At 59.0% G+C, this 27,584-nt stretch overlaps 2 protein-coding genes across 7 annotated transcripts; both read right to left on the reverse strand.

Moving 5' to 3' along the window:
• Positions 1–2,113: 2,113 nt before the first annotated feature.
• On the reverse strand, positions 2,114–12,556 carry FES (FES proto-oncogene, tyrosine kinase). 2 transcript variants are annotated; one of them, XM_019716098.3, is made up of 19 exons: positions 11,588–12,556; positions 10,994–11,212; positions 10,632–10,805; positions 9,085–9,181; positions 8,793–8,976; positions 7,461–7,598; positions 7,267–7,386; positions 7,012–7,134; positions 6,700–6,886; positions 6,501–6,584; positions 5,756–5,965; positions 5,305–5,427; positions 4,855–4,908; positions 4,113–4,231; positions 3,701–3,795; positions 3,478–3,601; positions 3,119–3,276; positions 2,895–3,017; positions 2,114–2,474 (listed from the first exon to the last, which is right to left on the reverse strand). In XM_019716098.3, the coding sequence occupies exons 2-19, from the start codon at positions 11,201–11,203 to the stop codon at positions 2,332–2,334; spliced, it is 2,466 nt and encodes an 821-aa protein (XP_019571657.3). In that variant the 5' UTR covers positions 11,204–11,212; positions 11,588–12,556; the 3' UTR covers positions 2,114–2,331. The 2 variants fall into 2 exon arrangements, with proteins under 2 accessions (XP_019571657.3, XP_074174243.2); XM_074318142.2 differs by having other exon boundaries at positions 2,114–2,496.
• A 152-nt stretch (positions 12,557–12,708) lies between these two features.
• FURIN (furin, paired basic amino acid cleaving enzyme) lies at positions 12,709–27,552 on the reverse strand. 5 transcript variants are annotated; one of them, XM_074318144.2, is made up of 16 exons: positions 27,280–27,552; positions 20,083–20,424; positions 19,620–19,718; positions 19,415–19,510; positions 18,961–19,089; positions 18,773–18,849; positions 18,394–18,482; positions 17,710–17,882; positions 17,062–17,274; positions 16,523–16,623; positions 16,297–16,400; positions 16,092–16,209; positions 15,805–15,984; positions 15,279–15,403; positions 15,075–15,185; positions 12,709–14,837 (listed from the first exon to the last, which is right to left on the reverse strand). In XM_074318144.2, exons 2-16 carry the CDS (start codon positions 20,257–20,259, stop codon positions 14,254–14,256), a joined length of 2,376 nt encoding a protein of 791 aa, XP_074174245.1. In that variant the 5' UTR covers positions 20,260–20,424; positions 27,280–27,552; the 3' UTR covers positions 12,709–14,253. The 5 variants fall into 5 exon arrangements, with proteins under 5 accessions (XP_074174245.1, XP_074174246.1, XP_074174244.1 ...); XM_074318145.2 differs by lacking the exon at positions 27,280–27,552 and adding an exon at positions 23,871–24,150 and having other exon boundaries at positions 16,297–16,397; XM_074318143.2 differs by lacking the exon at positions 27,280–27,552 and adding an exon at positions 23,871–24,148.
• Positions 27,553–27,584: the final 32 nt, after the last annotated feature.

Genomic DNA, 27,584 nt, shown 5'->3' on the forward strand with positions numbered 1-27,584 from the left:
AATTATATATTGGAGTCCCACATGGTTCTTAGGCTCTTTTTTTTCCCCCATTCTTTTTTGTTTTTCGCTCTCTACTTCTGTTTAGGTACCTTCTATTAATCTATCTTCAAGTTCACTAATTCTGTCTTCTGATGTGCCCAATCTTTATCCTTTAGTTCAATGAATTTTTGTGAAATCTATACAATGAGTTTGTAATTTCAGACATGGAATTTTTCAGTTCTACTTGCTCCTATGATTCTTTAAAAAGTAGATTCCAACCCTGTTGAAATTCTCCATGCTTGCACCTATTTTGTCCATTTTTTTTCTCCATTTAACATATTAATCAGTTAGTTTTAATTCCTTGTGTGCCAATTCCAATATGTGGATCATCTGTGGGGTTGCTTCTACTGTTGTTTTTCTTGTGCGTTGATCTATTTCTTTCTTTTTTTTTTTTTTTGGCACGTCTTATAATTTTTCTTTGCATGCTGCATATTGGGTATACAAGAAGGGTAGGGACTTCAGACGATGTTATTCCTCTTCCCTATCCCCCACCCCAGAGAAGCTCGTCAGCTGGATGGAACGAAGCATTGAGCTGAGTTGGGGCAGTTAGTTTTGGTAAAACTCAGTTCTCCTCTGGAGTATCCCTGTCGCTTAGGAGTGGCCCTCTTGGATTTGGGGTTGAAAGCCTGGCCAGTCTCTGTCTCTCCCAGCCATTCAAGTTCTGCTCTTCGGTGATTTGGGGGTTAGCTCTTTAGCCTCCCAATCCACAAAGGTTCAAGATCTGGCTGATATCTTGAGGGGGAGACCAGTTATTTGTTTCAGGCCCCCTCCTCCTAAACACTGCAAGACTGTGGGACTTGCCATTCCTGGCCCAGCCCCTTCCCAGTTGCCCACATGGCTCCAGAACTCATCAAATGTTCCATGGGGAAAACTAGCATTGCATTTTGGGCTCCTCTTGTGCCCAATCCATAGCACAGTCCTGGCAAGCCCCAGAAACAGTTAATTTTTCTTTTCCCCAGAAGAGCCTCTCTGTTTGGGGCAATTTTGATCATTAGAGATGTCCCAAATCAGCAAATGTCTCAGGGAAGAAAACAGTCGCCCATCATCAATTCACCTGGGAGGGGCCCTTTCCTCCTTGATATCTTTGTTTGTCCAGTTCTTATTTCTTCCACCGCTCTCCATTCTCTTTAAAAACAATGATTTTAATCTTATTTCTTTCCCCTTGGTTGTGGCAATGGGAGTGGTGCCTGCAGAAACCTACCACATCCTACCCAGAAGCAGAAGTTCTTCAGTTCTGCTTTTTACCACTTCCAATAGAGATACGATTTGACTCCTTAATATTTTCATTTAGTCACACTCTAACTTGTTTCTTCTTGTTGTTTAAAGAAGTTATAGGGCTTTTATGTCTTTGAAAACAGATGTCAGCTAATTCCCCAACTTTCTGGAGGGATAGCCATTTTGCCACCAGGTTCTTACTGCTTTGTTTTTTGATGCTACACATCTTTCCTGTTTCTGTTTTTCATTTTGTTCATACTTCTTGACCTTCACTGTTGCTGCCAGAAAAGTTTCAGATAATTTGATAGATTTCAGGGGGACTGAGGGGAGGAGGGGAGGGCTTCACGCTCTGCTCCCCCATTGCTCAGTAAGCTTGTCTGAGAGATAAACTCCTTGAGAAGCAATTCCTTTCCCTTCAGCTACTCGTCTCCTTTGAGTGGAGCTCTATCTTTTCTTAACTCTCTCCTCTCTCCTGAATCTCATGTGACTGTGGGACACACCCGTAGTGTCAGCTGCTCTCTAAGCTAATGCCATTCGGGCCTGAAGTGCCAGCCTTTTCTTCCGTCTGGGCTTCCAGATCTATATGTCACACTCAACATCCCCGCAGGCCCCTCAAACACATCTCCAAATTCACCCTTCTCCCGCAGCTCTGCTCCTCTGCGTGAGATCCTGTTTCCGGAAGGATACCACCATCTGGTCAGAGCCCGTGTATCGTCCTGATTTTTCTCCCTCTCCCCCGCATCTCACATCCGACGGCTACCGAACCACGTCAGTTCTGCCCTGTTCTTCCCCACGGACGCAGCATAGGCCCTCTACTCCTGAGACCTGCCCTCCAGAGGACTGCACGTGCCAAGAGCACTGGACGGCCACAGTGGTTTTATTACTTCTGCCCGGAAGAGGAGGCCCTGGCAGGAATGGGGACGCACAGCAGACACGGAGCTGCATCCCCCCTGGCAGCATGGATGTCGGCGGCCGGAGTCCAGGACTGTGAAGGGCCGTCCCACGGTGTGAGCTGGAGCTGGGGAGGAGGTATAATCTTGCCAACAGAAGCCACTGGCTTGAGAAGCGGACCGAGCCTCACCGATGCCGCTTTCGGATGGTCTGCAGCTCCTGGTAGATGGTGCTGAAGCTGGGTCGCTGACTGGGCTCGTAGGCCCAGCACTGCTCCATGAGCCTGAACACAGCGTCAGGGCACAGCTCGGGGCAGGGCAGGCGGCCCCCTGTGAGGACAGGCATGGCACCCTGGCATGAGGAGGGAGTCTGAGGCCTCCAGGCAGCCCCCGAAGGCAACCGTGAGTAAGAGGAGCTGCTGAAGCTACACTGCTCCTAAGGAGCCACTCTTCTCCCAGAGAGCCCCAAGGACACAGAGGTCCTCATTGCAAAGCCACCATGCGTTAGCTGTATGACCTCTGTCTCAGTTTTTCTTTCTGCAAAATGGGCATGCTTACCCCATACTCATCCCTACCTCACCTGTTGTGAGACGTAAATGAAGTAATGGAAGGCCTGGCACACTTCGTGGCAGCTACCGGATTATTCCTATTCTGCCCCAGTGGGAAGGTTAGGGGACCCGGAAGAGTCCGGGTATAGCACTGGGATGAGCGTGTGGCTTGGGCTGCTGTCATGCAGTGGGGCTGCCTTACCTTTTTCTATGAACTCCCGAGTCTGCTGATTGCTGAGGTTGGGGTAGGGGGAGGCCCCCAGGCTGAAGGCCTCCCAGAGCAAGATGCCAAAGCTCCACACATCGCTCTCGGACGAATAGCGGCCTGCAAGGAGGTGAGGCAGCGTGAGTGGGCCACCCATGTCCATCAGCCAGAGGCACGCCCAGCTTCAGCCCTGCAGCCCAGCGTAGACAGGGCCCAGGTACCGTAGTTCAGAGCCTCGGGTGCAGTCCACTTCACGGGGACTTGTCTGAGGCCCCCCGAGGCGGCGTAGATCCCATCCTCTTCCTCCCGCGACATCCCAAAGTCACTGATTTTCAAGACGTTCTTCTCCGTGACCAGGCAGTTCCGAGCAGCCAGGTCCCTGGATGAAGCAGGAAAAGAGCTCACTCAGCCATCAGCCACCGCACCTGTCACCTCCCTGAGCTGGGCACTCCACACATAGCCATGAACAAGGGCCGCTCCCTGCCCAGGACTCACGGTCCCTTGGGAGACGGGGCACGGGGTGACAGCACGGGGTCCCTGGGGGCTGGCGTGGGCGGCACAGGGCCGTGCCCGCACTCACCGGTGGATGCAGCACTTGCTCTCCAGGTACTCCATGCCTGCAGCCGCATCCCCTACCATCTGCAGCAGAGTCTTCATCCGTAGGCGGGCGCCCTCTGTCCGCAGGAAGGTCAGGAAGTCGCCCCCTGGGAGCGGGCCAGGGAAGCCTTATTGAGCCTTATGCAGGGGTGCAGACCCAGCTGGGCTGAGGGCCCCCCCGCTGGAGATCAGTCCCCGCGACTCACCCTGCACGAGCTCCATGACGATGTAGATAGGTTGCTTCTGGGTGCAGACACCAATCAGACGCACGATGTTGGGGTGGCTGTACTGCTTCAGGATCCTGGAGGGTGTTGCTGCTTAGGCTCCCACCTTGGGGGCTCCATCTCCCCTTCCCAGCCCCGGGCACCCCAGGGATCCCCAGGGAACCCAAGGGAGGATGGGAGAAGGGCAGCAGAAGAGACGAGCGTGGCCTCTGAGACCAGCAGACCTCAGGTGGGTCATTGATTGAGCCTTGAGCCCTCTGCCCTGCGGGTGGGGGTACAGCCTGCACGGAGGGCTGTGGGACCCCATGACACCAAAAAAGTCAAGCACTGTACATCGCGCCAGGCACACGCAGCCCTTCGTGGGGACAACCGCCATGACTGTTGTATTACCTACCTCGCTTCCTGCAGAAACTTGGCCTTGAGGTCAGGCGGGAGTGTCTCTCTGCACGATTTCACGGCCACCAGGGTGTTGTCAGCTCGCAGGCGTCCACTGAACACTTCGCCAAAGTTCCCCTGAAATGGTCCTGGGCTCCTAACCGTCTTCCTGGACCACAGTCCCCTTGTCTCAGGGGACAGCCCACCTTGTCCCCACTTGTCCTCACCCACTGTGCCCACAATAAGACCTGCTCATTCAGGCTCTCTAGTTTACCCCCAGCTGGGGAACCGGGCAGGTACCCTCCCCGAGCAGGCAGGGAAAGCCACCTCTGACATGCCACATTCACTGAGAGAAGTGACATGGAAAATCCAAAAATGACTTTCACTTGGGTTGGAAAAGCAATGCAATTTTCAGGAAAGTGACTTCTTTCCTAAGCAGGTGTTTTATAGCTCACAGAAACAGAGTACGTCTCCCCATACACACGAGAGCTCCCTGGGGAGGCAAGGGCTGGTGGGGTGAGGTGGGGTGGGGCTGCTGGTGGCAGGTACTTTTCCCGCAGTTTCCTGCAGGACGGTGTATGGCGGTGGCCAGGAGCGAAGCTGGGTACAAGCTGGAACTCAGACTGAGACAGGCAGGCAGAAGAGCTATCTGAGGGGGGCCTCGGTGTGACTCGGGAGGTGGGCTGGAAAGCAGCAGTGCTGGGGGTGGGGGCGGAGCAGGCACGCAGGCAGCCAGGAGGCTGGCAGAGCGCTCAACTCACCCGCCCAATCTGCTCCCCCAACACCAAGTCCTCATGGTTCAGCGCCCACTTGTCCTGGGGGAAAGAGGGGCGAGGGGCGAGGGGTCAGAAGTCAGCGAAACAGAGGCATGCTATGCCCTGGGAAGGACCACGCGTCCCCTACCAAGGCTTCATCTTTCATTTCGTGGAGCCTCAGTTTGTTAGTCTGTAAAATGGGGGTTGGATTACACTCAGATGACTTCAGGGACCAGGCAGGGGTCCTGCTGGGTGAGCGCCAGCCTGTGGAATGGGAGTGGCCTTGGGATTCCAAACCTAGGAGGAAGCTGCCCCCTTGGAGAGTGAGGAGTCACTTGGTACCCAGACCGTAGACCAGAGACCTGGAAAGCCCCTCCTGCCCTGATTCTGTGGGCCTGAAGCCGTGCTCCCCAAACCCTGTGGTAGGTGGTGTGGGCCGGCGGGGTGCAGGCTCACCTTGGGCACAGCTCTGCTCAGGACAATACCGCTCTTCTTGGTGAGGGGCTGCTGGGAGTGCAGCAGGTGGTCGATGAGCAAGGGGACGCTGGGAAAACCATCACCTTCCAGTCGGTACAGGTTCTGCAGGGTAGGGTGACTTGGGGTCAGCAGCCTCTACTGCTGAGGGGGCCTGAGCCCTGGGAGGGGAGAGGGAGAGTAGCAGGGAGAAAGGGCCTGCCTGGGACGAGAGGCAGAGAGACTGCAGGAAGGCACGACCTCATGGCGCCCAACACACCTGCTCCCCATGCTACTTACGCCTGTTCTGTTGTAGGGACTAAGTGGTCTTTATGGCCCCTTGCAGCTCTGACTAGCATCTAAGACTAGCAGCTCCTTGCTTCCTACCCTCTCAAGGTCATTCTGGTGACAGGCAAGGGTGGGGCGGGGTGGGCTCGGGTCCCGCCCCACTCACGTCGGCAGACTGGATGATGAAGTGCCGGGGCTGGCCATCCCACATCACAGACAGCACATACTCCTGCTTGCCCTGGCTCTCCCGCACCAGGAAGTCCCCGGATTGCGTCAGCAGCTCAGCCACTTCTGCCCGTGGGATGGCTCCGTGGTACCACAGCTGCTCATGCAGTGGCTTCTGCACCTCTGGCACGAGCTGCAGCGGTGGGGGGAGCTGGGCAGGGACAGAGAGGAGCGAGGGGGGGGCAGTCAGCCAGCTCATCAGGGGAGGCCACTAGGCCAGCTAGGGGTCAGTGGGGTGTCTTTCACATGCCCCTCAGTCCCCCAAACCACTCGAGGGGCAGGGAGAGCGGTGTGTAGGCCTCTAGAGCAGACCATAGACTGGCCCAGGCACAGCTGGGATGGGGGGCCGGCTGACTGGTCCCAAACCAAGCTTTTGCCTTTTCCACCAGGCTGCAGCCCCCCAACCACTCCTGAAGCAGGGAGAGCCATGGGGTCACTAAGGCTGTGAGTCCCTTCAGCACATATGATAGCAGAGAAGAAGGGGGTGTGAGGGTGGCAGGATCTGGGGACATCGGTGCTTGGCACCCCAATAAAAGCGGCGTGGATAGAGCCTCCTCTTTAGGGCAACGCAGGGGCTAACCAGAACACCATGTGGGCGGGGTGCAGTGGGAGCATGTCTGAGACCCCTGGCCCGGTCCACCCCTTGGAGAAGGGCAGAGGTGCAGGCCCGGACAGGCGCCACTCACCGAGAACTTGGGGCGAAAGATTCCTGAGATGTGGCTCTTAAGGATCTCCAGGGTGGGCGTCCTTCCCCCTTCCCGTTCCTGCTCCTGAGGCCAGGGACAGACGTCAGCGGGTGGCCAGGCTTGGGGAGGGGGAGGGCGAAAATGAGGACACAGCCTGGGCTGGCGGCAAAGTGACCACGGAAGGCGGTAGGGCACTCACCGAGGAGGAGGTAGAGTGGCGGTCATCCTGCAGGAGCGGCACGGGCGGGGGCTCGCCGGGGCCCAGCTGCTCCAGCTTGGCTTGCAGGAGACCCTGCTGGGCCTCCAGCTTGGCCTGGCTGCACAGTGCCACCTGCAGCCCCTGGAGCTCCTCCTGCAATACCTGCCTCTTGCCCAGCAGGTAAACCCTGAAAGGAGACAGGCAGGTGGGACGTGGGAGGGGCAGAGAGAGGGCTCAGCCTGCAGCTGGCTGCAGGGCAGGTGTGTGGGGCGGGGAGTGGGCACGAGGCTACAGCAGGTGGGACCCACTGACCGCTGCCGGGGGTGGATGTTCTGTTCCTCATTCCGCAGCTCGCGCTGCAGCTGGGTGACCACCTCCTGCCGGCTGAACACCACTGCTGTGACCGCAGCCAGTTCATCTGTCACTGAGGTCAGCCTGTGCTCGAAGGAAGGGCAGTGTTAGAGCCGGCCCCTCAGTGCACCCCTGCAGAGCCAAGCCAAGCCTGGACACCCGACCCCAGCTGGGTGTGGACAGCGTCCACGGCTGGCCCCGTGCCACGCCACCCACGTGTGCTGCACGCTCTCCACCGTCAGCTCGTTCAACTGCAGCTCCCCGGGTTCCAGGGGTTCACCCTCCTCAAGCAGTGACTCGTCAAAGGTGACGCAGGGTGGGACGTCAGGAGTGGACCTGCGGTGGGGGCAGTACCCTGTCAGTGAACAAGCAGCATCCCTGGTGCTCAGCAGGGGCAGGGAGGGGCTTACCCATACTGCTGCAGGAAGCCCTGGTACTCGGCTTCGGGTTGGATGCGAGCGGCGGCTGCAGCCATCTCCCGGTGAATGGCCACCACCTCGTCCTGCACCAGGCTGCTAATCTCCAGGTATTCCCGCAGGATCTCCTTCCTGCCCCAGACAGAACCCCTGGTCAGCAGGGCCTGAGGCTGGGGAGCTCGAGGCCCCTGACAATGGGTTCGGACTTCAGCCCTGGGGTTGAACCCCCACCTCATCATTTACCCGCCAAATGACCACAGGCAAATGACTGAGTGTTTTCTGATCTTCACTTCCTATTATGTGTGATAGGGGTGCTGGGAATTGTAATGAGGGCCCAGTGAGATCTGTGTGCAGTGTGTAGTACACACGATGTACTAGTTAAACACAAGCTACCATCGTGCCTGCCCTGAGCAGCCAGCCCAACAGCAAGGCTCCGGGGTTCCAACACACACAAGCCATCGATGTGACCCTACATGTGCGTCTCCAGTCCTAGCACCTCCCCAGGGCTCTACTTGCAAGTATCTATCCACCGACTCAAAACGTCCCACTGGACACCAAACTCCACTGGGTGAAAACAGAATGCCTTTTCTTGTCTCCTGAACCCATTTCTCCCATAGCCTTCTCCACATAAGCTAGTGGCTGGTGCCTCTTCCAGGTGCTCCAGGCCAAATCCGCGAAGTCATCCTTGACTCCTCATTCTCACACCCCACTTCCGGTCTGTAAGGAAATCCCACTGGCTCCACCTTCAAATACATCCAGGACCTGATCATTTCTTCCCTCCATAGGGTCTCAGTGGCCGTGGGCTGTGGTCTGGATTCCCGGAGCAGCCTCCTGTCTGGTCTCCCTGCCCTCGTCCTTGTCCCATGAAGTCTATTCTCAATACAGACAAAGTCCTCACAATGGCCTGTGGGACCCTCTATCATCCAGCAGCCCCTGGATTCCTCAGGCTTCCTGTCTGTCTCGGCCCTTCCCTCACTCCGCACAGGCTATGCCGGCTTCCTTGCTATTCCGATTTCGGGCACTCTCCCACCTCAGGGCCTTTGCACTTGCTGTTCCCTCTCTCTGGAATCGCCTTTCTCCCAACATCCCCTGGTTCACTCCTGTACCTTTGAGGCTTTCTCAGACCACTCTATTTAGGAATACCTCCCCATCCCCCTTTCTTGTTTTACTTCTCTCCACAGCACTTATCACTTCTAACACGCTTTCTGTTTTACTTATTGACTTTCTTTTCTCTCTCCACTAACATGAACAATCTTAGAGGGTAGATATGGACCTTGGCCCTGGGTGAGGAGGCAGGGTGACGGGGTGGGGTGGGGCCTGGCTCACAGAATGTACGCCATCTCCTGGTGCAGGTCCTGCAGCGACTGGAGCAGGCCCGGAAGCATGAGCTGGTGGTGGTGCTGGTGGTGCAGCTGTGCGGCCCGCACACTGAGCACGTAGCGGTTGTGGTGAGCGAAGAGCTTCCACAGGCTGCGCACGTACTTGTCCTTGGCCTTGTCGCGGTCCTTGTCTGGGAGGTGAGAGGACAGGAGTGTGGGTAGCAGCACAGCGGCCTGGGCGCCTACGGATACGTGGGGCTGGCTTGGGACTCTCCCCGCTGATGAGGGAAGCCACCTACCTTTGCTGGCCTCCTGGTACTTGCGCCTGGCCTGGGCACTGTCCCGTGCCAGGGATCGGTACTGGCTCTTCAGCTTCTCAATGTCCTGGCTGTGGGTCTGGGTGGAGAGAAGACAGTGTGCTCAGCAGGTCCCCCAGGGCGTGGGAGAGTCCTGCCCAAGGTGAAGTGCTGGACAGGTCCTGCAGGACACAGGCAGCACATCCAAGCCCGGTCTCCAAGAAGACCTTGGAGCCTTCTGGGGCCTGACCTCTGCTGCTGAGGTTCGGGTCAGAGGAGCGGGATAGACGCCAAGCCCCTGAGGGAGGCGAAGAGCGGACGGGGTGGCTACGACTGCCCCTCCTGGGCCTCGAAGGGTATGTGGTGGCAGGCAGGGCCCAGCTGCAGGTGTGTGGCCTGTGTGGTCTGTGTACAGAGCGCCACACTTAGAAGGGCTCTGTGCTTGCTGCAATGCTCTGTTGAAGCCATTTTGAAACTCTCGATAATCTTTGACAAGGGACCCACATTTTCATTTTGCACTGAGTCCTGCAAATGGTTCCTGGTGGCAGGAGCAACAGATGATCGAGACCAGAGTTCTCATCCCCGCTCCCCTGCGTATGCACTGGGATACTCTGGGCCGGTTCCATCCCTCTCCTCTGAACCTCAGTTTCCGTGTCTGTAACTGAGCTAAATGTATAGACTAGATGAGTCTTTTTCTTCAAGGGCTGGCTGGCGAACATTTTAGGCTTATGGACCATACAGCCTCCGCTGCAATTACTCAGCTCTGCCACCGTAACTCTATAGTATAGCCATAGGTAATGTGAGAACACATAGCCATAGGTAATGTGAGAACAAGTGGCGTGGCTGTGTCCTAGTAAAACTACCTATAAACACAGGCCCACCCTGTTTTTAGATAAGCTTCTGGGGGGAGAGAGGCGTGGCGGAGACTGGCCACCAGGGGCCGCTGTGGGTCCGTGGCAAGGCAAGGCTTTGCGCTGGTTGAATGGGGTGGTGGGGGTGGGGGGCGCTGACCAACACGTTGAATTAAGGCTGAAGCACATATATAGCTCTAATCACACAGCCTCTAGACTGAGGAGCTGGGTAGGATTCAAATACAGACAGGGCGACTTCACAGCCGTAGTCTTTAACCTCTGTTAGGGCCACACCACTGTCTTGTGGTGTCTTGGGGGCCCATGGAGGGGCCCACCTAGGCTAAGGGAAGACAGATTAGCCCTCATTCCTTTCGGTCGCTCAGCCCCTAGAGCCAGCTGGTTTGGGAGGTGAGTCACAGATCCCGTGATCCTCCCAGGCAATGGCTGGACCACCCCACACTTTGCCCAGGCACACAGTAGGGTGACAGAAAATGCACACGATAGACCCTGTTACAGGCCAGCCCAAGTGGGGCAAGGCGGGAAGGAAGCTGCGGCAGGACTGGAGCAGGCCCTAGGGGCAGCCCTGCGGTCAGGACTTCCACTTCCCTGTGAATCCAGGGGCCCTTGTGCAAAAGCAGCCCTTTTAGGCTCAAAATGCAGGCACAAACGACCTGGTGGAGGCCCAGGCCACCCACCCACCTTGGTGAGCTCTTGCTGCAGCTGCTGCCACTGCTCGCTGTAGGTCTTGCGCAGCTGCTGCCGCTCCCGGATCAGCAGGCTGAGCTTGCTCAGGGGCCCCGAGTTCAGGTCTTCCGCGTGCTGCCTCAGCAACCGGCTCAGGCCCTCCGTCTGGCTGGTGATCTCTGTCCAGGACTGCGGCAGTAGGGGAGCGATAGGGTGCAGAGGGCAATGGCTCCCAGGCCTGGGCCTGTCCAATCTCCAACCCTCCCCAGGGGGCTTCGGAAAAGGAAGGGGCAGGCAGATATCCCAGGAACCCTCAGGAATTCCTGGGGCAAGGGCAGGAAGGAGGTGAGGAGGCCTAAGGCCCCACGGAACCTCACCTGGCTGATGGGGCTGTCAAGGCCGCCCCGGCTCTGGCCCCCACTGTCCTGCAGGGACATGTGGTGCAGCAGCCCTGCGTATTCCCGGTCACTCTTGACCCGCTGGGCCATCCACTTCCTCATGCCCTCCAGCAGCCGGAGCTCGGCGTCCTGCATTTGCTGCACTGCCCCGTGGCCCTGGGGGCTGCACAGCTCCGAAGAGAAGCCCATAGCGCAGTCCTGGGAACAGAGAGAAGACAGGCCATTGCTGGAGACATGGGGGTAGGGCAGGGAAGCTGGGGCCAACAGGAGCTGCAGACAGGCAGAAGGTGGGGGCCTATCCTGCTGAAATGCAGCCGCAGGTATAAAACGCAGGCCTGGCCTGGGACTGGCCTTCACTGCTTCCTGTGTCCCAGGCTGAGGCCTGGTGCCAGGGTTCCCCTTCCCAGCCCTGGAACAGGAACCACCCAGAGGCTCCCTCCCTGGGCCCTTCCCAGTACCCGCTGCAGGGGCGTGTGTACCCAGGGCCCTTGGTAGGGCCAAGCCTGCCCCAGCCAGAGGGCAGCCCAGGCAGCCACAGCCTGGGCCCTGAGCCTACGGCCACCCCTGCCCCACCTGGTCTGGTGTCCGCCTGCCTGGCCCCTGCCCACCGCCTCCTGGGCCTCTGGCAGGAGTTACTGCTGGGGCAGCTGCTCCGGGGGCCACCTAGGACCGAGTCAGGCCCAGCCAACCGGCCAGTTCCTGATTCGATGCTTCCTCCTCCGGTGGTTTCAGTTGGCCCAGGCCCTGGGGCGGGCCAGCGAAGGGGAAGGGGCGGGCAGGAGCCTCCAGCCTGCCGGCCCCCCTGCCCACTGTCTCCTGCCCGCAAGGCCACGGAAACGGAAGGGAGGAGGGGCAGGGGAAGAATGGCCGGAGGAGGGCAGCCTGGGCCAGCACTCCCCAGGGCCTGGGACAGGGACACAGGAGGGTGGGGGAGGTAGAGTGGGGGGGTAGGGTTGGTGCCTGGGCACAGGGTGAGCCTGCGGGCAGAAGCTGGGCCTCTGAGCCTGGGGGTCCAGTGGCAGGTGGGGAGTCCTAGCAGCAGCCTGGTAACCCCAGAGAGTAAGGCAGAGCCTGGCCCAGGTCCTCCCCACTCCATGGATTCCCCAGGACGAGCTCAGACACCAGTCTCTATTTGAATAAAATTTCGTCTACCTGGGAGAGGCCTGCTTCTCACGCGCAAGTCCTAATGGACCATCACCACTCCCTTACCCTAGGCAGGGGCTTCCTGCCCCAAGAGAAACCTGAGGGGTGCGGTTGGGGAGTGGAGAGGAAAGGAGTTTACACTCCGGGACTCAGGCTCTCTCCAGCAAGAGCAAAGAGCACCCAGGCCTTCCTGGCCCTACAGCTGGAGGCCAGGCCACTTACTTCAGTCAAGGGAGACCCTGGGCAATGGGGACACAACACAGGCTGTTATTCTCCACCCTGCTTGAGACCAGTGCTGTGGGGGTGGATGTACTCAGCTTGTCCCAACCCCTGGGGCTTGTTTCCAAGCTGCTGTCTCCTTCTGCGCCCCCTGCTTGCTGAAGGAGGCCCTGGAACCCCTCAGCAGACAGACTCTGAAGCCCTTACTTGGGCCCATCTTGAGGCAGGCAGGACATCACAGTGGGCATCTCATGCCCTCCCAGCCCCACCTCCACCCCGGATGCAGTTCCAGGGTCCTGGAAAGAACAGCAGCACCATACTGGAGACCAGGCCTGGTTTGCATAGTCTGCATGTTTAATCACTTTAAAACCTCTAACATCATCTCGTGTCCATTAAATAGAGCCAACAATGCTGGGCCTGTTTAAATTACAAGAAACAAAATCACTGTGCACCAACCCAGTATCTTACAAAACCAGCCGGGCTGGCCACAAGGAGGTGGGGGTGAGAGGGCACCCCTGGGCAGGTGAGTGGGTGCCAGGAGGGGCTTGGGGAGAGAAAGGAAAGGGGGCTCCCAAACAGAAGGGGACTGATTGTCCTAATGGGAGGGGTGCAAAAGGCACGTCAGAAGAGGGGAACTTGGGAGGCAGGGCAGGTCAGTGCTTTCTCCGCCAGGGCACAGTGTTGGAGGGGGCACAGTGCCACCGCCTGCCCACCCCTGGCACTTGGAGAACCAGTGACCCATGAGCCCTTGGCACGAGCCCCATCTGAAACACGGACAACCGCTCGCCTCTCCCACAGCAATCCCCCTTTCCTAGGGCCTAACTGGCCTGCCTCATCAGAACCTGGGGCTCAGTTTCTCCTCACTCCCCAGCAACATGTTGTAGCCCCCCTACACCTCAGGGCCAGGGCAGCCGGGGGAACAGCAGGGTGGACAGTGGGCGTGTGAAGGTGGGTGGTCCAGCTGCTACCCCCGTGAAAAATACAAAAAACAAACAAAACAAAAAAAAATAAAAAAAAATCAGCATCTTAAGTGAAATAATCACAAAGTGAAAATATATCCTCAAACAGCCCCTGAGATCCCCACAGGGGAAAGCAGCATCGGGTGGGAGGCGGGAGAGGCCGGCTGGGCCACCGTCCCTCCCCACCACCCACCCAGGGGCTCCAGGACTGAGTGCCAACAGCCCAGGCAGCCCAGGGCTCAGAAAACAGGGACTTGGGCCCTGGCGGGAGGGGAGGACGGTCAGGACGCCAGCGTGGGGCTCACCTGGGCCAGCCTCGCTCAGCGGGCAACCAGCTGTAGTGAAAGGGACACACACACATACATGTGTCACACGCACACCCTGGAAGCACCTGCCTGGCCTTGGTCCCTTCCTTCCATTACTGCTTCTGCCTGAGGGTCACCAGAGGTGGGGGTCCGGGTCAGGGATGCACAAGCCCTTGGAGAGGTGGCCTCCTCCTTCACATCCCCCCTAGGCCAGCCTCCCTGCTGCCTGGATGGGGACCGTTATTGCTTTAGAGGGACAGGGAAGGGGCCAGAGCTGCAGCCGAGCCAGGAATCCCAAAAGGGCTACCCCTCTTCACTCTGCAAGGAACTCTGGCTGGGGTCTGGATGACCCTAGAAAGCTGCCCTGAAGGTTTCACTCCTTTCTCCACATGGAGGGGGTACTGGGGAGGGGTGAGGCCCTCCCCTGTCCCCCAGCTGGTCCTGGGGCCCCACCTCAGGCAGCCAGGAGGCCCAAGAGTAGGGTGGGAAGCTGTCTCTGCCCCTCCTGCCTCCCAGCTGGGCTCTAAACCCAGTCCCAAGATAAAAAAATACTTTGGTGAATTAAAAAGTGCCCAAGGAGGGGGGGGCTTGAAGGGGCGGCCACAGGCGCTCGTCAGAGGACACTCTGGTCTCTGATAAAGGCGGTCCTCTCGCCCCGGCCCTCATCTTCCTCTGAGTCAGATGGGCACTCTTGCCAGGCCTCGGGGGGCAGCCCCTTGTAGGAGATGAGGCCACGGTCCATGGTGTACACCTTCACCCCCCGGAAGCTGAAGCCTGAACGCAGCTGCAGGACCAGGAAGACGGTGATGAAGACCAGGACGATGAAGGCGCAGCTGAGGCCAGCCACCACCTCAGGCAGGTGTGAGGGCAGCAGCCCTGCCCGAGGTCGTGGCTCCGCCTCCCCCACCAAGGGTGGCCGGGGCGGCTGCTGTGGTGACTCTCGGCTGCTCTGGCTTTGCCGGGAGCATGTCTGCTCCACAGGGTCCAGGGAGGCATGGCTGGGACAACTGAGGCAGTCTGTGGGGGCTGGGCCCCGGCAGGTGGCACACAGGGGGTGGCAGGGGGCACAGACGCTGGCGCGGATGATCTCCACATCATTCTCGGTGCTGTAGTGCGTGTCGAGGACTTGGGGAGCAAAGCCTGGCGGGCAGTGCTGGACACAGCTCTTCTGGTGCAGGGAGAAGCCTTCCTCACACACTGTGGGCATGGGAGAAATGGCGGGCATTGGCGAAGCTGCCCACAGCCCTGGGGCAATGAGCCCAGGACCAGGGCAGCCCAGTCCCCCGTCCCCAGGAGCTCCCAGCCACAGACCCGTGTCACCCAAGGGCCCTTGTGTCCCTCCAGACCCCTCTTCTGCCTAGAGCTGGCATTCAGGACAGGCACCCTCTGACGTCCAGCCTCAAGCCCCAAACCCCAACAGCACCCACTACTGACCCACACAGGCCTGGCTGGATGTGAGAGTCTTGCAGCCACTGCTCTCAGGAGGCGTGGGCAGCCCCTCAGGGGCCGTGCCGTACAGCACAAGGGTGAACTTGGTCAGCGTCCCTATTCCGGGTAGGGAAGGAGGCCAGAGTGAGGGGGCATCCAGACCCTGCTGGCTGTCCTCCTGGTTCCCCAGCCCTCAAGTGCCACCCATACCGTAGTTGTTGGCTTCGCTGGTGTTTTCAATCTCCAGGACCCACTCGCCAGAGGGGTCTTCGTCCCAGGAATGGGTTGTCATGAAGGCCCAGTCATTAAACCCATCTGCGGAGTAGTCGTGTGGCCTGGGGGAGCGGGGTGCACACAGCCGTCTGAGGCCTCTGGGGGACCCCACTGGGAACACCACGCCCACCACAGAAGGACCACACACCCTCCCCCAGTGCAGCACCAACCCCACACTGGGCTGGAAATGCCTCTTGGCTCTGATTCCCAGGAGGCCAGATGTTCTTAACCAGAAGATTCTGGAAATATGCAAGGGTACTGCGCATGGGAAGGCACACAGATGTGGCACTTGGTGGGTGGAATCAGGGATTCCTGCAATATGGGGCTCCCACAGGACAAAATCATCCTTCCCAAAATGCCGAGTGTCCCCACGGAGAGTGTTTGCTGGCCCTCGGGCTGTGTGAGTGGATGAATGAACGCACGCGGCCATGGGGACGGGCTGGGCAGGGGACAGGGCAAGCACCTGGCGGCCAGCAGGGTGGAGCGGGTCCCCATGGGGCTGACCAGGTGGATGGCCAGGTCACCGCGGCGATTGTAGGACAGGGTGAGGCGTGCCTGCGCGTGCTCCAGCCGCATGATGTGGCTGGGCTCCCCCAGGCAGGCGCTCACAGTCTTCCGCACCTCCAGCCGCTTCCCAATGTCCCTGCGCAGACAGCAGTGCCGGCCGTCAGCCTGGCCAGAGGGACCCCCGGGCGCCCCCTGCATCCTCAGGCCCCACCCGCCCCCTCCCAGCCCGGGTGCGGCCCTCACTTGGGCTCCGTGAGGATGTCAATGACGCACTTCCGCTGGGGGGCCACTGTCGTCCAGTTCTGGGCCAGGGCCACCATGGCACCCGCGTCCAACAGCCCGTAGCCATACGAGTGGCTCACTGTGGGTGGGGAAGGCGGGTGAGCTGGGAGGCACAGGGTGTCCCTCATCCACGCGCCCCACCCAGCCCACTGAGTGGGGTCCCCACCTTTCCGGCCCACGCCGTTGGTGGCCCAGTCGTTAGCATTGAGGTGTGCCGGCTTCGAGGTCTGGACGACCAGATGCTGCATATCCCGCCAGGTGAGGTTCCTACTGCAAAGCAGGGAAGGCTGGGGTCAGGGTCTGTGCAGAGAAGCTGGGGACCGAGGGCTGCCCTGCACAGGGCACTGATGAGGACAGACTTGCCCCTCAGCCCCCCACCCCCTGTCGCTTACTTGGCTTCCAAGGTGAGAGCGATGATGCCAGCTGCCAGTGGGGCAGAGGCCGAGGTGCCCGTGTGCGACTCCGTACACTTCTGCCGCAAATCAGTGGTCACCTGCCCGGAGAACAGTGGTGGGTGGAGGGGACCAGGGAGGTGACCTGCCTGCCCTCCCTCTAGCCACAGGCCCTGGCACCACGGCTGGCGTGGCGAGTCAGGGCCAGTGCCCCTGGGCCCCGGCCGTGGCCTTGCTGCAGATAGGCCTATGTCTGGCCCTTTCCGGGCCTCAGTTTCCCAAGGAACATGGGATGGCACCAGGCACTGGAGATCAGTAAGGGCAACCACCGTTTTTAGGGGAGTCTGTATTTCTCAGGGGTTTCCGAGAAGGCTCCATGGCCCCCAAGAGTCATAAAGAGCCCCGCCAGCTCCCAGTCCATGATGCTGGAGCCCCTGTCACCCAGCCACTTGACTTGGGCGGCAGACGGGTTCGGGCGGAGCCAGCCAGCAGCCCTGTTCCCCAGCCCAGACCCCGGCCCGCTCCTGGGCGAAACTCACGATCTGCTTCTCGTTCTGGTTGCCGCTGCTGTAGGTGGTGGCCAGTGTGGAGGAGCAGGCCTCGCTGTACCAGGGCACGTTACCGAACTGCGTGGCGCTGCTGATGGACAGCGTGTAGATGCTGTTGGTGTAGCCGTCGCAGTTGCAGCTGTCATGTTCCCGGCCCCCGTTCCCCGAGGCCCAGACAAAGATGGAGCCCAGCCCCCCACGGCCCTGTGGACAGAGTGGGCTGGGGTCACTGGAGAACAGGACTTGGGGGAGGCCTGATGGGAAGAGACACTGGTGGAGACTGGAAAAGCTAGGGCCTTGTTCTCAGGGACCCTCTATCTACCCCCCACCCCAGGTGAGGCCTGTGCTGGGTCAGGTATACATGCAAGTGTGTCTGTCTACGCACAAAAAACAGACCTGGAGCATCGGCAAAATGCTCAGAGTGGTGATTCCAGGTAGTGGAATTATGGGTGATTTTAAATTATTTTGTGCTTTTTCTGTCCTTTGAGTGCCTTAATGTTTTAATTAATATGCTTTGTGTAAAATTAAGGTTAAACCAAAGAAAAAAATAAACAGGAACAGAAAAACACAAGGCAGAAAACTATGGAAAACAGAGTGCCCAGCACGCCCCCAGAGACTGGGCCTGGACCCCCGCCTCACCTGGCTGACCCCCCGGAAGAAGGCCTCCTCAGCAAGGCGGGCTGGCCCATCCACGGTCTTGCCGTCATCCTCGGGGCCCCAGCTGGCGCTGTAGATGTGGATGTGGTTGGGGTTCAGGCCCAGCGAACGTGCCTCCACCGCATCTGTCACCTCACCGTCCAGCATGCGCACCCCTGGCCGCAGAGGGGGGCGGGGAAAGGGATGCTACGTGGGTTCAGCTACCAGGGGCAAGCCCTGGAGCACACCCAGCCCTGCACCCAGAGGATGGGAAGGGGAGGGCACAGGCTGGCGCTGGGACACCTTAAACCCCTAACTGCCTGGCCTGCTTCTGTCTCTCTAAGACAAGACCCAGGGAGGGGAAAAGGAGAACACCCCTGCCCTCACCCACACATTCTGGGCCAGAGCACATCTCTGGGCTTCCAAAAGTGTGCGGGTGAAGGCCTGCCGTGTCAGGCCTCAGAGTGGGCGGTGAGGTTGTCGGGCGGCTCCTGCTAAGAAACACTCACCACCCCACAGCACAGGGCCACCAGCACGGGTGGTTCAGCTCTTTGAGTTGCTAAGAATCTTCTAAGGAATAGCCATGTGGTCAAAAGGATCCACAGTGGGAAAATGGGCACTGGCCAGATGGGAAGTGGGCAGAGAGAAACCCCTCCCAACAACAGGGTGGCCGAGGCCCACACCCACCTCCAATGTGGGCGTTATAGGCCACACCCACGCCACAGACGCCGTTGTTGGCCACCGCAGCCACCTCGCCCGCACACCGTGTGCCATGCCTGCCAGGACCAAAAGCACAGCGTTAATGGTGGACAGAGCCTGGCATGTGCAGCCTGAGAAGAGTCAGCGGCCACTCCACCCATGACCTCTGTCCCACGTGGGAGCACAGCCCCCTGCCGCATGCTCCTCAGGCTGTGGCTACCTCTGCTCTGAGCAAACCCTCCCATAGAGACCCAGTCAGACCAGGACTGCGGGAAAGACAGCAGCATGTGTTTGAAACCAGGCTCCGCCCTTCCCCCTGGGCGGAAGGGGAGGAGGGAGGCGGAGGCCAGGCACTGCCGGTTCTGACCTGTTGTCATTCATCTGTGTGTACCGAGGCTGTGGGTCGGGGTCCTGGTCATTGACATCGAAGCTGGCCCCAGGGTCCTGGAAAGCATGTGGTTGTTGCCGGGAGCAGCCTCAGCAAGCTGGCTGGCAGAACGGGGCCACCCCTAGACACGCTCACTGGGGATCGCCGCCTCCCCACAACCTGCTCACATAATTGCCTGCCAAGTCCGGGTGGTTCTTCTCGATGCCGTCGTCCAGGATGGAGACCACAATGCCGCGCCCCGTGTAGCCCTGGGCCCAGGCCTCCTTCACGTTCAGGTCCCGTTGGGTGACACCAGACTGTGGAGACACCCCCCCAATCACCCGGCACTTACAAGACATGCTGGGCTGTGTGAGGCCAGGGTACCTTGAAGAATCTCTTCACATCCCCGAAACCTCCTCTTCCACCCACCCCTGCTGCTAACATGCCACCACTGTTGTCTGGGCTCGGCGGAAGTGTCAAGAACTCTGGGAGGGCACCCCAGGCTTAGCGGGAGGGCTAGGGGGAGACTGCTCAGCAGACAGAAAGAAGAATGAGAGGGGGCCTCACGCACCCAGGGGACCCCTCAGTGGGGAGGTAGGTGCAGCTACAGAGGAGGACCCAGGACCCAAGGAGGCAACATACCAGATACCACTGCTGGGGAAACTTGGGGTCCGTGGGCTCCTGGTACACGTCCCGTTTGATCCGTCGCTTTGCCACCTGCTGCTCCAGCCACAGTACCTGTGAGGGGGTGAGGAAAAGATGGTGTGGGCAGAGGGGGAGGAAGAGAGAGGCACTCCTGAGAGCAGGAAGAGGAGGTGGCAGCAGGAGGGGCTGGGGCGGCACTCACTTGGGGCTCCCTCTGTAAACGGCTGTGCCGCAGGCGGTGAGGCGACAGGGACCGCTTTGTCACAGCTCGATGCCAGAAGTGGTAATAGTCGCCGAAGATCTGCAACAGAGCAGGGAGACTGAGCTGGGCTTTCCATCTGTCAGTTCCAGGGGAGGGGGGACAGGGGAGGACGACAGGCTGCAAGGGGAGGCACACAATGGCATGGGGAGGGTCATCTGCTCTCTGCCCAGGACCCAGCAAGGTGCAGGGGACCAAGGGGGACTCCACCTTCCTGAGGGATGCTGGTCCTATGCGAGAAGCCCAAAGAGAGGGCAAGCCACTGCGCCCATCTCCCTGGCACCCAGAACATGCCCGAGAAGGCAAGCCCGTTCCAGTGCCAGAACGCCTGCCCTCACCGCCTCTACTCCCCGCCCTCCTCCTGAAATGTCATAGGCCTAGGCCAGCACGTGCTAAGAACACCTACCTGGCCCTGGTTGAGGAAGCCATGTTTGCGTGCCACGCGGTCAGCCACAGCCGGGCCTCCAGGGATGTGCACAGCCCAGGTGTTGGTGAAGACCTTCTGGCCATGGGCATCAGCTGCCAGCAGGACCAACGGTCCCGCTGCTGCTACCACCCATAGCAACCAGGGCCTCAGCTCCATGGGGGGCGGACAAGTGGCTGGGACCCCGGAGCCCTCGTTTCCTTGGCCTGGTCACAGGGCCTTGGCTCCCACGTGTCAACTCACTGCCTGTGGCCCGGGGCTGACTGGCGGGGGCATGGGGCCGAGACTGGCAGGGCTGCGGCAGGAGGATGAGGGTTGACGGCTCTGAGAGGAACCAGGGGGAAAAAGGAAAAGACAGTCAGTCCCTCACATCCTTGGGCTAAAATAAAACTGCCTTCCCATGCCATGGCTCAATTCAGGACTGAAAAGGGGCTCTGGGGAGAGGGTTAAAAACCCAGCACCCCAAGGTCAGCCGAATAGATGGGCAAATAGACCCCTCCCTCCCCCCCACACGCACACAAGTCACTTTCCAGCTACATTCAACAGAAGTGGGAAGAATATCACAGCTTGAGTCACTCAAAATCAGAAACTAAATAAATTCTTGCCAGAATCAAAGTAAAAAAGATGGGTGTGTATGGAATCACAGTATGTACATGTGATTCCATCTTGTTTTTAAAAAACTATTTATACATGTACGTATATTTGTATATAACCACAACCAAAATCTAGAAGCACACTAAAATGTTAACAATGGTTCTCCCAAGACGGTGAGAATTACGAGTAATTATTTTCTTCTTTGTGTCACTGTATGCTTTCCAAATTACCTAAGTATATTTTATAAAGGAATAAAATGTTGGCTTTTTGAAGTTTCTTAATTGGCAGCATCTACACAGCTCACTAGAGGTTTCCTGGTTCAGCCAAGCAAACCCAGCTCTAGAGAATTATTTGCAAAGACACACAGCCCCTGGGAAGAAAAAGTGGGAGACCCTAGGTGGGATAGGGGCTTTGGGGGCTGAGAACAAGGGATCGCAGTGCCTTCCCCTCCCACTATGGCCTAGACCCTCGGCCATCATCAAAGTCAGGGGGCCAGGCTCTTTTTTACTGTTTCCTGGGGAACGCTGGGGCCGCCCAGCGCTGTCCCGCCCGGGCCTGGGCCTGGGCCTGGAGGCCCCCAGCAGTTCCCTTGCTCGCGCCACGCCCACCAGCCCCCACCAGCCTTGCGTAATCCGAGCCGGGCAGTCAGGGCAAACACTGGCTGCTGAGCCAGGAGCGCCAAGGTGAGGTTGAATCAATAGTCCGTGTGTTGTTTTTCTTCCTTCAGCAAACAGAGAGTGGGACCTCTCTGCCTGGGGCCACATAACTGTCCCCACATAGGGCCCCTGACTAGCCAGAAGCCAAACCCCTGGGGTGGGGAGAAGCCGGGGAGGTCCCAGCGGGACTGCTGGGGGTACCCTGTCTCTGTACAGTGTCTGGCCACAGGGCCCCACTTGCCCCACCACTCCCATGGCTCAGTCCCAAAGGAGGCCATTCTGCCAGGCGGCAAAGTTAAGCTCCCTGGGCCCTGGGAACTGGGAACCCCTTGCTTCTCCAGGGGCTGTACTTCTGCTCCTGCTGCGGTCCTACCATGCAGGCTGGGGGGACTCAACACAGTTCCTGAAGTATTTTCAGTTTACACCAAAATAACCTGACAGCTGATGGCAGCAGGCATTCACAACGCAGCTAGCTCCTGCTCACCCCGAGGGGCAGCGTCCACAGGGCTCAGAGGGGCCTGGAAGCCACAGCCCCAGGATGCCTCAGGGGTCAAGTTCCAGAAAGCCAGTCTGAGCACTGGCTGGGCAGCCAGATTTCTGGCCTTAGGGGGTGAAGGAACCCCAAGCCCCTCATTCAACAGAAGATATGGAGCCCTGCGGGCAGAGCAGGATGGGAATGAGGCCTATTCTCCCCTCTTGCCACCACAATAGCTGCCTCTTGGGTCCAGATGTTATGCAAAGCCCCACCATTACCACCACGGTGCTGTGAGCCCTGCTGGAGCCCCCAAACCAAGACTGGGTTCATCTGGGTCGAGCCCAGGTTCTGCCTGACTGTGGATGGAGCAGCTGCTTGGTTTTAAAGGTGATTAACCAACTATTTAATTACCTTGCAGCACCCGGAAAGGAAGCAGGCTTCAGGGACAACCAAACAATCCCCAAGCAAGGGCGTGCTCCCTCTGCGCAGGATTCCCAGCCATGGGAGGAGGGATATGGCTCCCACAGAGCCCTGGTGCCCCCCACACAGCCCTGCCTCAGCATCCTGGAGGGAGCCACGACCACCCCCTTCCCAAGAGGGCAGGAGCTGAAAACAATGAATGAATGGGCTTCTCCCCACCCCCATCCCAGACTCTGACTCACCCTGAGTTCCAGTTCTTGCCTCCCCGTGATACCCTCTCACATGGGACTCAGCTCCCGGCTGTGGCCAGAGAGAGCTGTGCGTGCTCTTCCTGGCTGTGTTCCTTCAGGCAAAGAAGCCCTTTGCCCAGCCCCAGGAACCTCGGGACACAGCCACTCCAAGGTACCCACACAGAACCTCCCCCCAGGTCCCCCTGCTGCTTCCCAGACACTGGGGGTCTGGTGCAGACAGAGCTGCCTGGGAAACTCGATCCAGTGTGTCCTTCCAGCAGAAGGACACCAAGCCAGGTCCTATTACAGGCACTGAAGGGCTCCCCTGAAATTGTGACTTGTCTCTGTTGACTCACATTTGCTGTGTAATCTAAGTCACTTCCTCTCTGAGCCTCAGTTTCCTTGGTGGTAAAAACTGCTAGACCAGAGGTTTTCAAACTTTTTTTAAAGCCACATAATTCTTTCTTTTTTTTTTAATATATCAAATCTTATGTGAAAGCCCGATATAGTAAGTAAATACTAACACTGGGGCCACCGCGCTCGAGCAGGGTCAGGCGTGGCCACGCTCCTACGCCTGTCCACACCTGGCCAGCAGCTGCCCCGCGCTCCTAGCCCACATCACCGCATTTCCCTCGCAGTGCCCAAGTCAGAGAGAATTCCAACACCCTCCACCTAAGGAGGATCTGTATCCCCCAGGGGCGAGGGAGTAGGGGACGGCGGGAAAGAGCTTCTGAGCTAAGTGACTGCTGTCAGACCTGTCTAGCAAGCAGGCCGCCCCTCAGCCCAGCCACCCCACGGGGGCAGTAGGGGCCTCGGCCAGGCCTCCGTGGAAGGCAGCCCCAGAACCTACCTGAGCCGGCCTTCCAGCGCCGCGGGTCGCGTACCTGAGTCTCTGGCCGCCCAGGTGTGCGGGCGGGGGCGAGGCCTCGGCCGGGAACAACCCCCCCGCCCTCCGAACAGCTGCTCCTCCCTCCCCAGGCGCGGAGGGGGCGAGTCGGCGGCGGCCCCCGGAGGACGGCGGGGAGGCGGGAGCGCCGGGCGGCTCTGGAATTCTGTCCCCATCCCGCCCCCGGAGGGGCCCCGCAGCGCTTCCTGAGGTCAGAGGGCTCGCCCCGGCCCCAGCGGAAAAGTACCGGCGCGGGCAGGGCCGGGGCCCAGGCGGGCGCGCGCTCAGGTGGGCTGCGGGCACCCAGCCTGTTCCCCGCGGCTCCACCCTCGCGGCCAGCCCCGGAGTCAGTTCCGACAGCCGGGCCCGGGGGCCCCCGCGCAAGCGCCTCTGACCCTCCCCGGCCGGGCGCCGGGGCCGTGGAGCCCGCTCCTCCCGCAGAGGGCCCAGTCCAGCGGTTCCCCTGGGCCCGGCTCCGGCTCCTCGGGCCCCGCGCCCTCGCCGCTTACCCTGGGGAGCCCGGGCGGGGAAACTTTTCCAGGCGAGCGCCGCGGCGGCTCGGGCGCCCCTTGGCCGAGCAGAGAGCCCGGCGGCGGGGCCTGGGCTCGGCGCGCTCCCCGCGCCCGGCAGTAGCGTCACCGCGCGGAGGCGGGAGGCGCGGCGGCGCGGCCTCGGCCCGGCCGGCGACCAGGGCAGGGCTCGGCCTGGGCTCGGGCTCCGGCGCGGGCGGGGGCAGCGGCCGGGCCGCGGCGGCGCGGCTTGTTTACTCCGGTCCTGTCAGCGGCTGCGGCGGCCCCGGCTCCTCCTCCTCCGCCGCCGCGCCCCTCCCCCGCGCGGCGCCACCTCCGCGCTCCCGGCCGCGGCGGTCCCGGTCCCGCCGCCCATGCCGCCGGGGCCTGAGCGGCTGCCTCACGGCCTCCTGGGGCGCCCGTCGCCTCCGGTTCGCGGTAGCTGCGGGTAGGAAGCGGGGCTGCCGGGCCCCACTGCCCGCACCCAGGCCCTCGGCTCTTAGCGCAGCTAACTCCCGGGCGGGCGGCGCGGAGACCCGAACTTAGAACCCGGGGCCTGGGTAGGGAAGGGCTTGAGTCGTTCGGAGCCCAGTCTCGGCTGGATTCTGGGGGAGCTGGTCCTCTCCTCTCCCCACTTCCCACTCCTGAGCCGTGAATTTGGGCATGACTGGGTAAGTGCCCTGGATGACAGACGTGGGACACCCCACCTGCAGTGGAACTTCACAGCAGCCAGCAAACCACGGGACCTACTGTTAAAGCCACGATCTTATTTGCATCTATATATACAGGTGGATAAGCAGAACAAGCCCACCTCCTTTTAACTTTTTTTTTTTTTTAACACCAACCGCCTGTCAGGCACCAGGCCAGTCACTTTATATTATCTCCTTATGTACATTATTTAATCCACATAATCCTTTCAAGCTGACATTATTAATCCCATTTTACAGATAAGCAAACTGAGGCGCACAAAGCTTAAATAATTTGCCCAAGGTACCAAACTAGCAAGCCTCAGAGCCTGGAAGAGGTGTGGGGCTTTGGCAGAGTCTGGATCCCAGTACTTGGAATATACCAGCCGATTCCCCTCCCTCCCTGGGTTCCTGCCCTAGAAAACGTCTGTGCTACTTGGCGAGGCCGCCCTTGCTTGAGCTGAGAAAGAAAAGAGGGGAAATGTGGCCAAGAGCTCCCCAGGCTAGGTTATTCCAAGGTCACAGAGCAGTCTCTGCCCATCCCTTCCTGTTCACTGTGAGATAACGTGGCAGCACAGTATTATCCTGTGGCCTCCTTAACACAGGTTTGGGGACAATGATAAAAACGAACACCGCCCAGTGCTTACTAGGAGCCAGGTGCTGTTCTGAGCTCTTCCCATGTAACTCATTTCTTCCTCACCACGACCCCCATGAGGTGGGTATAAATACATTTTCCTTTAGGCACCTTTGATGTATCACTGTCTACATTTTACACAGCACAAAACCAAGGCCAGAGAGTTGAAGTAATATTCCTAAGGACTCACTATGTGAGAAGTCAACCAACAAACCTGGTTTCAAATCCCTGTAGCACTCTTTTCTATTATGCCACCTTAGACATAGTACTTAACTCTGGGCCTCAACTTACCCCTCTGTAAAATGGAGATAATATTTAACTAATGGGCTAAGATACCATTTGGGCACCCTTACAAATGCTGCAAAAACCGGAAACTCCAGAAGAATGTGGGGTCCTGAAAGCTGGGCTGGGACATAAGTCTGGTTGGCTCCCTCTGAGAGAGGGAACTTTCCCTGACAAGGAGCTAAGATCGTAGGGGCCACCCTGGGGTAGCCCCCACCACAGTGCCAGCCACTCTTGGGAAAAAATACTTCTATAGTCTGAAGCAGGAAGTGAGTCACGGTTTCTCCTTAGTCTGTGAGCAAGAGAATCCCATTGAGGGAAACGTGGGACAGGACTGGCCCCACCTAGTCTCGGAGTCTTCAGTGCCCTTCCCACTTGTCCTTTGGCCTAGAAGAAAGGTCAACCCGGACAGAAAGCAATACTGGCTGCCTCTAGGTGCCCCACCCATCCTGGAGGCTGGCTGCAGGGGAGCAGTGGGTCTGAGGAGGAAGGGCGAGCTCTGTCTCAGATGGATACCACCCCGCAGCAGAGACATGGGAGTTCCCAGTTCATCCCCGCCAGGCTGGCCCGGCAAGGCTGCCTGTGGCAGAGGCAGCATCCTTGAACTGTGTTGCTCAGAGGTGCATCACAGGGGAGAGGAGAGCACTGAGCAAGTGAGCACCGGGCCTTGCTTCGCCCTGAGCTTCCCACCTTTGTCCCTCTCCTATTTTAGGGTTTCACGTGTGATTGTATCTTATTACAACTCTGTTGCTAAAAAGAATTTGGAAGCCACTCTCCTTGAGACCCCTCTGGAGGGAACAGCCCTCTGGAGAGTACCAAGCTTGCCTCGTCTGGTGACTGCTAGCCACTGGAACAAGTCCTGTATTATTTTCTTTATCACTCCCAAGGGTTCATCTGAGGCCGTAAGGCCGAGGGAGCAAAAGCACCTGGAGCCCAGGTCCCCTGACTTAGGAGCCCAAGGGCCTCTGGATCAGTTTATTAGATCTAACAGCAGTCCATAGGATGGGGACACCTCGTGGGGTGACAAGAGGGAGGGAGGACGACTGGTGGGCAGGAGCAGGCCGCTGGGTAAGGCCTGAGGGAGGAAGGGGCTATGAAGGGCTTCCCACCTTCGCAGCAGGGGTCAGGGAGGAAGGGGCCAGCCAGCCATGCCTCTTTATCCTTGGACTTGGGGCTGACCTGGGAGGCTCCCAAGAGCAACCCTAGGCCTATAGTTAAATCTACTCGGTCAACCTCACTCCAGGAACTCCCCGTATCCCGCTGGAATGCTCTTGGGGGGTCCCTTTCTCTCAAAACCTCTTCCCCGCTTTCAGGCTCCTCAAACAAAGCTTTCGCAGCAGCACCCACACCTGGTTTTCATCAAAATGTCTACACCACATGCATACACGCAAAGGAGGGCGCACAACAAAACATTAAGTGGTGTTTTCTCTGAAAGGGTGGGATTTGCGAGCTTTTTTGTTTTCTTCTTGCTTACCCACATTTTCAAGAATGTCTATAATCTCTTTTGCAATAAAAGAATCAAACCTCAAAGTCATGCAAAATCGAATAAAGCATGGCCACACTTCACCAGTTAGCTCCAGCACCCCTGGAGTCCGTCCTGACCACCCCGGGCCACATCAGGCCCGCCTATCCCTTCCCAAGGCAGGACCCTTCCAGTTCTGTCTAAACCACTTTGGAAAACTTCCTTTGTATGACAGGCGAACAGGGTGTCTGTGGGCGGGGGGAGGAGCTAGAAGGGATTTGGTGGAGATGCACCTGGCATGGCCAGCCCTCCTTCTCCCAGTTAAGGGGGTGGGTCTGCACTTACCTTTTAGTAACTGGTTCTGCCGAGTCCCAAACTCACTGGTCGCTTTAATGGCTCCCTTCTTCTGCCTCTGTGTCTTCTGCCTCACCTTCAATGCCCAGCTAGTGCTACCCAGAACTGGGCACCTAACAGGTGAGCTGGGTGCAGTCTAGTCTGACAGACATTCATCGAGCACGTGCTGAGTGCTGGGCCCTGGGGCCTCTGGTGAGGGCCTTCGCGTGTCTCCCCAGGAAGCCCGCTCAGGTAGATCCGGAAGGAGGTACCTGAGACCGCCAGAGTCTTCCTGAATCTGTCCTACTGTGTGGCCT

This window comes from Rhinolophus sinicus, chromosome 13 (genome assembly GCF_057876585.1).
Source record: "Rhinolophus sinicus isolate RSI-liver-muscle chromosome 13, RSI-T2T, whole genome shotgun sequence".
In the NCBI taxonomy this organism is placed as follows: domain Eukaryota; kingdom Metazoa; phylum Chordata; class Mammalia; order Chiroptera; family Rhinolophidae; genus Rhinolophus; species Rhinolophus sinicus.